The 11,045-nt window shown below is 41.7% G+C and overlaps 1 protein-coding gene across 1 annotated transcript; it reads left to right on the plus strand.

The window, feature by feature from the left end:
• Positions 1–5,449: 5,449 nt before the first annotated feature.
• LOC127242401 (uncharacterized) lies at positions 5,450–7,084 on the plus strand. The gene has a single exon (XM_051261939.1). The coding sequence runs from the start codon at positions 5,450–5,452 to the stop codon at positions 7,082–7,084; it is 1,635 nt and encodes a 544-aa protein (XP_051117896.1).
• The last annotated feature ends 3,961 nt before the right edge of the window (positions 7,085–11,045 follow it).

Consider the following 11,045-nt stretch of genomic DNA (forward strand, 5'->3'; position numbering starts at 1 on the left):
CGTCCATATGATATATTAGCCATTCAAATTGGGCAGCATGCGCAATTAACAAGCGAATTGTTTCCATCCTTGCAACTGAGGCGAACACTTCATCATAATCGATTTCTGCCTTTTTTTTATATCCTTTAGCCACGAGCCGTGCCTTGTGCCTTTCGATCTCACCATTCGCATTCAGCTTTTCTTGAAAATCCATTTTACGCCTATGGGCTGTCCACCTTTCGGCAATTCCATCAGCTCCCAGGTTTTATTGCGTTCGATGGTGTGAATTTCTTCATCCATGGCTATTCGTCAATTCTCATCCTTCACAGCCTCTTCAAAACTAATGTTCTCGGCATCAACCAATAGACAAGAAAGATGTACCTCATTCGACGAGTCATACAAATCCTACAACGACCTCCACCTTGGATGCCTTGGTTCATCCTCATAATCAATACTTTCTGGAACTGAAATATTTGTCGGGATTTATATTTGACGAACATTTTGTGTATTTTCCTTTACATTGCTCCAATTCCATTCAGCTTCCTCATCAAATTGTACATCCCGACTCACTATAATTTTCTCATTTGTTGGATCAAGCAGCTTGTAGCCTTTTGTTTCCTCATCATAACCAATGAAAACGTATTTCTTGCTCTTATCTTTCAGCTTTGTTCTCTGCTGATCCAGAATATGTGCATAAGCAATACAACCAAACACTTTGAAGTGTGACTTTGTCGGCTTTTTACCACTCCATGCCTCTTGCGGTGTTGAATTTTCTAGCTTTGAGTGAGGACAATGGTTCTGCAAGTACACCGCTCACCGCATAGCCTCTGCCCAGAGTTTTTTCGCCAAATTCTTGCTTTTCAACATTGATCAAACCATGTTGAGTATTGTCCAGTTCTTCTTTTCCGCGATGCCATTTTCTTTTAGGAGAGTAGAGTGTGGTTAGGAATCCTCTTATCCCATGTTCATCACAGTAGTTTCTAAACTCCCTGGAATTGTACTCGGCTCCTCTATCGGACGTTACTGACTTGATAACTTTTCCGGTTGATTTTTCCACCAAAGCTTTCAACTTCGCCAACACTCCAAAAGTTTCAGCCTTATCCTTCAGAAAGTAAACCCAAGTTTTTCGTGAGAAATCATCGATGAATGAGATAAAATACCTTTTACCACTGCATGAATTTGGAGTAATTGGCCCACAAATGTCGGTGTGAATTAGTTCAAGAATTTGCTTAGCTAGGTATGCGTGTTAAAATCTGGTTTTTTTTCACAAGACACAAAAATGCACTGGATCGAAGAAATATTTATAGTTTATGTTCTTTTTTTTTTTTTTTTTTTCAAACTCTATTTTTTTTTCATTACATTATCAAGGCATCCTAATAATAGGAAATTAAAAACAAAAAGTTACAAAATATAATTACAACTTAATTGCTAGTCAATAGGAATTTCAAACAACTCGTAACCACCACACTACTAACCCCACAACCATTAATTAAATTTATTCTCAACACGTTCATCCAATTCTCCAGGTAGATGTCCCGAGAGTGGGCTCCCATTGTGCACAAGGATATGCTAATGTTGTCTCCAAACCTTAAGGTGTTCTTCGTTTGATTGTACCTCATGTTAAGTAGTACAAAATCAGGTATCAACATATTTTAATTTTAGTCACAGAAATAGTTGGATCTAAAGCTAAATTTTCCAATGCTACCTTGTTCCGTTGTGTCCAAATATAATAAAGAGTCACGGAAACACTACCAAAAAAATGGTCTTTCACCACGGCTCGACGGTTCGTTACAATAACATCGTAACAAATAATGGTTATTGTTACGACAAGTTCTGTGACCAAAAAATATTTTTTTGGTCAACGTTTCAGGTTATTTAATTACACAAAATAAGCCGTAACGAAAACGAAGTTGGTATAATTTGTTCAAAATAACATTAGTTATGATTGTGCTTCGTAACAAATGGCGTTTAAATTTATTTTTAAAATTTAAAAGATATTTTGGATTTTAAAAAGGTTAAAAATGCTATAGCGCTTTTGGAAAATTGTAAGAACGATTTCAGGGCACGGGCTTTCTTCTTCCCCTCCTCGGTGGCGAATCCATTCCACACTTAGCAAATTTCAGAAAGCTAGGGCAGAACTCATTCTTCGACGCGATTCGGAGGGCCTTACGCGACGTACTGGGCGAAGGTGGGATCGAGGAGGTTAATCGGCACCGGCGTCCAGGTAATGTTTTTAAGTTATCTCGAGTAGTATGAGGATCGATCCAAGGTTCTTCGTCGCGTCCTCTGTAAGGAGAAATCGAAATAGGGCGTCGTAATATTCTTCTTCTTTCTCAGGTGGTATTGGGAATTGTATGGCTTGTGTGTGATAAACAGAACTTGATTAGTTGGTAGGATAACATATTCTTGTGTTAGAGAACGAGTAGGCAGATTGTTTAAGTGCCCTGTGAAGTTTGATTTATTAATGGTATAATTTTATCACATCATTATTTTGGTTCTGGAATTTTGGTTTTGGTCTGCTGGTTTGAAGGGGAAGAATCTCAACCTGCACCTGTTCGACTCTACTCTGGGATCAGTATGGGTTGAGGTGTTTGTGTTTCTGGCTTGTTGTTTAAGATGGGTGATGAGCCTCCTGCTCGTCACTCCTTCGCAGGAGTCGTTGCCAACCATCCTCTGAACCCTCTGGACAAAGAACATTCCCTTTCAACCAATTCTTTTCTTTTCCATTCCCTACCCGAAAACCATTGGTTCTACTACTGAACACAACAATGGCCCTGCGCTGGAATTTTCAAATGAGGAGACTGCTCTTCCGGCAATTGATTTCAAGTTCTCATTGGTTGGAAAATACACTCAAGGATATTCCTCATGGAAAGCATTGTTGGGATACGTTCAATCATCTCAAGTTGAATGGGGAATTCAAGTTATTACAAATCAATTTTAAACATATTTTGATTCTCCTTGCCAATGAGGAGGATTACACTCGGATTTGGACTCGAGGAATTTGGTTCAGCAGAGGCTTCCCTGTGAGAGTTTTGAAATGAAATCCTTCTTTTAAACCTGGAATCGAATCTGCAGCAGTACCATTTTGGGTTCAGTTCCCTGTGCTTCATGCCCAATTATGCCAGAGGGATGCTCTTTTTCCATTGCCTCACTGATTGGTACCCCTCTGAAAGTGGATATGCCAACAACTCCCAGGGCTAGAATTTCAGCTGCCCGAGGCTGTATTGAAATTGATGTGTCTCGCCCTCTGATCGACAAAATCTATTTGCTCATTAATGGTGTTGAAATGGAACAGCAAGTGAAAAATGAGAAAGTGCCGAAATATTGTCTCTTGTAAGCATCTGGGACATGATTTGGAAGGATGTCTTGCTTAATCGACTAATTTTGTCTCCAATCCAAGTAATAAGGAGAATTTTGGACATAAACAAAAGGATCTAAGAAGCTTCTTGCAATGAAAAAAAGAAGATTAGATTCCAAGAGATAAATCCCAACATAAGGAAGGCTTCAATGAGGAGGACCTTACTTGCATGGATAAGGTCAACCCTACTTGGGTTCAGGACAATGTTAATACTAATGAAGACTCAAACTGCTCCAATGGGTTTAAACAGCGGGATCTTTGGCACCTCTTAAATACAGAAAAGAAAGGGAAAAGAATAGAAGTTGATCTGAAGGCAACATAAAAGAATAGAAGTTGATGTGGAACTCACGGCCTTATCAAGTTCCAACAGAAACTTATCAGCTTGAAGCAGCATCTAAAATGCTGGAATAAGAACATCTTTGCCATTGTTTTCCACTTGTTGATCAAGGCTGAACAGGATGTTCTCAAAAGTGAAAGAACTTTTGAGCAGCAACAATCAGAGGCCAAAAAGCACATAGTCTCATCATGAAACTTGACATGGAAAAGGCTTATGACAGAGTTAATTGAAGTTTCCTACGCGATGTGCTTTCCAATATGGGGTTTAGGGATTCATCCATCAACCGCATCCGTGCTTGTGTGGATAATTGTTGGTTCTCTATACTTATTAATGGCCCTGTCTGTGGGTTCTTTAAATACTCCCGATGCCTCAGACAATGGGATCCCATCTCCCTTATTTTATTCAATCTAGAGTTGCATAAACAACAGTAGAGTTTTGTTGAAACCTGAAGAATATTCATAAGTAGGTGCTATTTGCATACTTGCTATCTTTTCTTACAATGTGAACGATTGACTTATGAGAAATTTGATAGCACCGATTTGATTTGTTAAATTGTCATATCTTGCATCACCGCTACTTACTGGTTCCATGAAATCTTCTATGGAATCCTAAAACTGGTATATATGGTTCTAATTCAGTCCGAAAAGAGAAAATGCAGAATGTGAATTAGTGCATGTTTAATTAATGTAGTACTTTGTGCCGTTTTCATTGAAAATTAGTGCATCTTTAACTTCTATTTTTTATAGGAAGTGACCGTGTGTCAACGCAGGTGTGCTGTGCTCATCCAAGATACCCACCCTTGAGTTTACCGAAAGGTCTGCTTTCTTTTTGACGCTATGCCACTGTGCAGAAACTTTTATGTGATGTTTGTTTATTGGGTGGGTGGTGCCATGAAGTGTTAAGTGCATTTCCATTAATCTGAAACATTTTTTCCCATCAGATTTCAGAATTATTTCATATTTGTTTTAAAGGGTTTCTACATGGGGCGTAACCAACATAGAAAGGATCCATGATCCTTGTCGGCAAGATTGAAAATCATCATCACCATAAATTCTATCCTACAGATGATCATCGATGTGCACCAACTGAATAACATATTCAATTTCATCATTTCAAAACACATCTATGCATTGACAATTAACTCAAATTGCATGCTTAATGACTTTGCATCAGCTTTGCCTTTCACAATTACAATGGTAAAACATATGCTTGCCACTTCTAATATTTGTGTGGACATAAGGCAAGAACTGCATGTAATCTCTTATTTGTTCGTAATTAAGTAATTATTTTCTTAATTATATTAAATTGGACGTACTAGCATTACATATCCTTCATCTCTAGCATCGACATCGTTGTCTTTTCTTCTTAGTTTCACTGTAATAAAGTTAGAATAGTGAGAAATTTTCCTTGTGTCTACAAATGGCCGATCAGAAATTGTGATGGGGAGTCGAAATCCATTTATTACTATTTAGGGGGCATCCATATAAGGGTTTGAAGTGGGGAGGACTGCTTATCTTAAACCATGTGGTTTAATGCTACGGTAAAGTATAATGCTAGTGTCATATATAGCATCCGTGTTTCCTAGTATGTTGGTGAAGGTTATTTTATGTTTATATGTAGAGAACATGGACTTCTAGAGACGTAAATGCATTTTATGCAAACCGATGAGATAAATTTATTCTTTTAAATTTGGGGTCTACGTCTGTGATAGGACTTAAACATTAGGTTTTTGGTTGCATGTTACGTTGATACAATCGCATGTATTACCTTGTTAGATGGATAGGAGTTGGATAGATGATGCGAACCATATCTCGGCTCAATATTTGGATGGGGTCAGGGCTTTCTTAGATTTCGCATTCAAAGATCGTAGTTCTGAAGCTTGCATCTATTGCCCCTGTACGTCATGCGGAAATCGCTTAACAAAAACTCGTAGAGATATCTTGCTCCATTGTATTCGTTATGGTTTCGACCAAACCTATAAGGTTTGGACTTGCCACGGAGAAGGAGAGGTGAACCCTGCTGCTTCAAACGACAACGTGCCAATGCGTTGGGAGGATGAACTAGAACTTCTATTGCGAGAGTGTGCATATACAGAGCACACCGATGATGTTCCAAGCGGAAACGTACCTCCCAGATATGAGGAAGATGAACATATACATCTTGGCAGTAAAGGGTACAAAAAGATGTTAGAAGATGTAGAAAAAGAGCTTATACCTGGGTGCAAGAAGATGAGTAGACTCTCATTTATCGCACGCCTTTTGCACTTGAAGATTTTGTGTCACTGGTCTAATAAATCTATTGATTTGTTATTAGAGTTGTTGAGGGATGCACTTCCAGACGATGTCGTTCTTCCGAAGAACTTCTATGAGGCTAACAAGCTGACGAAGGACTTGGGCTTCACATGCAAGACTATCCATGCATGCATCAACAATTGCATGTTGTTCATCGGGGAAGATGTTGACCGTGATGTTTGTATTGTGTGTGGGGAAAAGAGATTTGCACAGGGTAAAGATAGATGTCCCGTGAAGAAGTTACAGTACTTTCCAATGATTCCGCGATTGCAGCGATGGTTCGTATCTTCGAAAAGTGCATCTTCTATGAGATGGCATGCCGAAGGGCGTGTAGACGACGGCAAGATGCGTCACCCGGCAGATAGTCCTGCATGGAAGAGTTTTGATCATCGGTACCCGACGTTCTCTGAGGAAATTCGCAACGTACGCCTTGGGTTGGCCACTGACGGTTTCAACCCTTTTGGGAATATGAGCATCAGTTATAGCATTTGGCCTGTAGTACTTGTGATATATAACCTACCTCCGTGGCTATGCATGAAGCAACCGTCGTTCATCCTCTCTACAATCATAGACGAGCCACATGGCCCGGGGGATCGGATTGATGTCTTCCTTCAACCTTTGATGGATGAGTTGAAGGAGCTCTGGTGTGACGGTGTTCGGACATATGATGCGAGTAATAAAGAGGACTTCCAGATGCGAGCTCTATTGCTATGGACTATTAGTGATTTTCCCGGTTATGGTATGTTATCAGGGTGGCCGACTCGTGGGTCAAATGCGTGCCCTGTTTGTGGTTTGAATACTCATTTCAGGTACCTTAAAAATGGCCATAAGTATAGCTACTGTGGGCAACGAAGGTTCCTGCCGGGTGGGCATAGAATGCGCTTTGATAAACAAGCGTTTGACGGTTCGATGTGCTTTGATGAAAAGCCATCTCGATTGACTTCCGCTGAACTTCAGCAGCAGCTTGAGGATGTGCCGACTGAATATCGTAAGGATGACATGATTGATAAGCGCATTGCACAGGGATCTCGCAAGCGTCGCTGGGGGGTAGAAGGGCAGCAAGAGACGTGGAAAAAAATGAGCATACTGTTCGAGCTGCCTTATTGGGTTGAGAATTAGGTACATCACAACCTCGACTTGATGCACATTGAAAAGAATGTGTGTGAGAATGTACTGTACACATTGTTGGGAACTAAAGGGAAAACAAAGGACAATATCAACACGAGGAAAGACTTGCAGATGATGCAACTACGGAGTTCTTTACACCCGGTCTCTGGCCCAAGGGGTGCTGTATATTTGCCGGCAGCTACGTACACTATGAGTAACCCTGAAAAACGGATCTTCCTGTCTGTGTTGAAGGATCTCCGACCACCTCATGCGTTCAGTTCAAACTTATCGCGTCGTGTGAAGGTAGAACAACAACTAATATGGGGACTTAAGAGCCACGACTGCCACGTTCTTATGCAACGACTCCTACCTATTGCTGCCCGACGGTATACCCTTGTAACGCAATTATATTAACTAACACAACTCATGCCTCCTCTAAATATAATTGAAGGAGCTGATTCAACACTTTAAGTACCTGTCTTCCCAAAAATGTTGTGCTCGTGTTGATTGAACTTTGTAACTTCTTCAATTCGATGTGCTCAGCTCACAACACAGTTCGTGAACTAGAGCGAATCCAAGCAAGATATGCCACCTTGAGAAGCTATTCCCACCTTTGTTCTTCGATGTAATGGAGCATCTGCCTATCCACTTGGCTGAGGAGTCTATGGTGGCCGGCCCGGTGCAGTACCAGTGGATGTATCCCATTGAGCGGTATTTGGGTACTCTGAAGAGGTTCGTATGGAACTGGGCACAACCTGAGGGTTCTATCGCACGTGGATACCTTATGGAAGAATGCGTGACTTTCTGCTTAAGATATCTCGGAGACATAGAGGCCAAGGAGAACCGGGCTGCTCAAGGGGATGAGGAAGGGACGCAACACGGGAAAGGATTATTTGGTTCTAGGTTTAACCTTGATTACAATACGATGCGCCAAATTCATAGCTACATCCTAGGAAATATAGATAAAATCAGTCCGATACGAAGGTTATTCCACACTAAATTAACATTTCTTGTATGCCTATCCACTCTATGTTGAACAACTTCGACTTTTCTTTTTGCACTGTAGGATTCACGTTGACGCTATTAGGTCATGTCGAACGCGCGCACCTCCACGCGAGGTGCACCAGCAGCACAACGAACAATTTGCGTCATGGTTTCAATCATATGTGAGTGCCGTTCACATCGTCTCTACGTGGTATCTTGACTTCCCCCCCAAAGAAGATTGAAATCACGGGTGTTCATAAACTACTTTACCTGAAATATAGGTAGATGACCCGACGAATGATGATGTGTGCCCAATCTCAGCAGACATACGTGCATTGGCCTGTGGACCATTATGCAGTGCAACACGGTACTCGTCGTGCATTGTGTCGGGAGTACGATATCGTGTTCAAGGTCGGGATGCAGGGAAGAGGACACAATGTGCAGGTGTTATAATTACGGCAGATACAATGAGTTATGCCTCAGCTAGGGACCATAACCCAAGAGAAGGTTCTGTGGCATATTACAGGATTCTTACAGACATTGTGGAAGTGTACTATAGCAATCAAAAGAAGTACCTCCTTTTAAAATATGAATGGGTGGATCTGGAGAAAGGTGTTAAAGAGGATGAGTTCAAATATAAGCTTGTGAACTTCAAGTATTTGATGTACCCGAAGAACTTGCCCACGGATGAGCCCTTCATCTTGGCGACCCAAGCCAATCAAGTTTGGTACATTACAGACCCGGTTGATGAAGGCTGGAGCGTTGTTGTTCCGGTATCTCGGCGAGACACGTATGACATGTATAGTACGATCTATCATAGATTCAGTAACGGGTGAGCTTTAGATGACGGAGGCAATGTAAGAGGAGCAGCCGACTACTGGCTAAGGGAAGATGTCGAGGGGCAGGTAGTAGAAGGAACAACACAGGTAGACCATGCCGAGGCTTCAGCTCGGGATTCGGAGGAATCCTCTGAAGATGATGGTGCTTAGGGCAGAATGAGCAGATCGGGCATTTTTTATAGTATATTAATATAGCTTAATGAACGCCCCGATTTTGATGGTTTGGCAACCACACAACCTTTTCGAGTTCATGGTTCAGAATAAATTACACATCTCAACAAATGGTCATTTTTGTTAAGGGCGTCGACAATTGAAGTACGTAATAGGTAACCTTTTTCTGACACGCATGTTGTTTCACAAGCTCTGTTTTCGATTCCCGTATGCTGAATCACTTTACATGCATAAATTGCGGTATCTATGTTGTGACTTCTTCCTAATATGGTGTTCCATACAGATTCCTGACGCTTGTGCCTTGCAGGTTATGGGAAAATCTCAACGTGGTGCCGTAGGAGGGTCACAGGATCCGGCTGCCTCTCCCGTAAGACGGTTTACTCGGGCATCTACACGCAACAGCCCCGTAGAGGCAACTAATCCGGCTAGTAGAAATCCATCACCTATCCGCAAAACCACGAAGAAAGCAATGAAACGGAAGGGATCTCGGGTATCACCATTGCTCCAACGACTTCGCTCCATCACATCATAGTGGGAGAAAGAGCGTGATACCCGTACTCAAAGCAACAAAACAACATCTTCCACTCGACGGGCAGTGCTTCAGGATTCGGAGGGGATTTTGGAGGTAATGTGGCTTCTTTATGGAAGCTGGTCCCTATTTGAACTATTAGTACAACACTGCTATAGGCTGACGCTATTAACCCCAACAGGAACACGATGAGAGGGATATCCCATCAGTCCTTGAACAGACGGCCCCGACATAGGACGAGGATGATACAATCCCCCCCACAGAAGCAGATGACGAGACACTTCCACCGACACAGGACATGGAGACTGCAGAGAGTGATATGCCATTATTGGGGGAAGAACCAGGTTCCGACCCGGCTCTGATGACAGGAACGAAGGTGGGCGATATGGCACGATTGGACGAGATAACATCGGATGGCGGTTTGGAAATTATCCTTCTAAGATTATGTCTTGCATTTATTTTGATTTCAAATTTTCTACAAACGCGCATCTACAATAACATGTAGTCTCTTATTTGTACCAGCTGGTTTGTCCAAGAAAAAACAGTGGAGAGGGGCGGCATAATGCCGCGTGGATGGGGAAAAGATAACAAGATGCTTGTTTTCACATCGCCTGATGGTAAAAGCATTGTTGGACCCGACCTAAATGAGTACAAGATAGCTATTGGGGTCATTGCACGCAACGGAGCTCGACTTCCTCTAAATTACCCCACGTTTGCTGAAATACCGGAGACGAAGAGACATGATGCATGGATGGAGGTTCAGGTGATGCAATGTTCATATAAAATGAAATTTCTTCAATTTCATTATAGTTGTATACGTGGTCCTACTATATTGTTTGTACCGGGCGATAACCATGTCAAATGTCTTTGCAGAGTAACAGCGGATTACCAGACTCAACAGAGAAAGTGGTCATGGCTGACCTAAGGGAAGTTTGGAGGCATTGGAAATACAGCATCAAATCAACCTACTTTAATCCGATCGAGGACGACGAGGAAGCATTGAAGAAGGTTCCCTCAAGCAGGATCGTGCCCAAGGCCAAAGTTGGTTGAGTACTGGCGCGACGAAAAGGTGAAGGTATGCAATAGGGACCAACCAAATTAATATACATTATATCTGCACAGGCGTATGGTGAGAACTAAATAATTTGATTCCTACGTAGCTTCAATCCAAGAAAAATGCATCAAATGTACATAAAAGAAGCTTTCCGCATCGTACGGGGCGAAAGTCCTTCACTACTCTCGCCGAGGAGGTACCTTTCATTATGTTTAAGTAATTAGTCAAGCAAAATATGCAAGGGTAGCAACCCAGCAGTTCACCAAAATATTAAACCACAAGTTTGTAAATCCAACAAAATGAGAATGAATGAGTTACCATCATTGTGAGGTTTTCTCATCAACTTCCCCTAGACTTCTGATCCTTCTTTCCCTGTCTCTCCCCCTTGAGAGACAT

The sequence above is a fragment of the Andrographis paniculata genome, unplaced genomic scaffold (genome assembly GCF_009805555.1).
Source record: "Andrographis paniculata isolate CXL003 unplaced genomic scaffold, ASM980555v1 Contig86END, whole genome shotgun sequence".
Classification (NCBI taxonomy): domain Eukaryota; kingdom Viridiplantae; phylum Streptophyta; class Magnoliopsida; order Lamiales; family Acanthaceae; genus Andrographis; species Andrographis paniculata.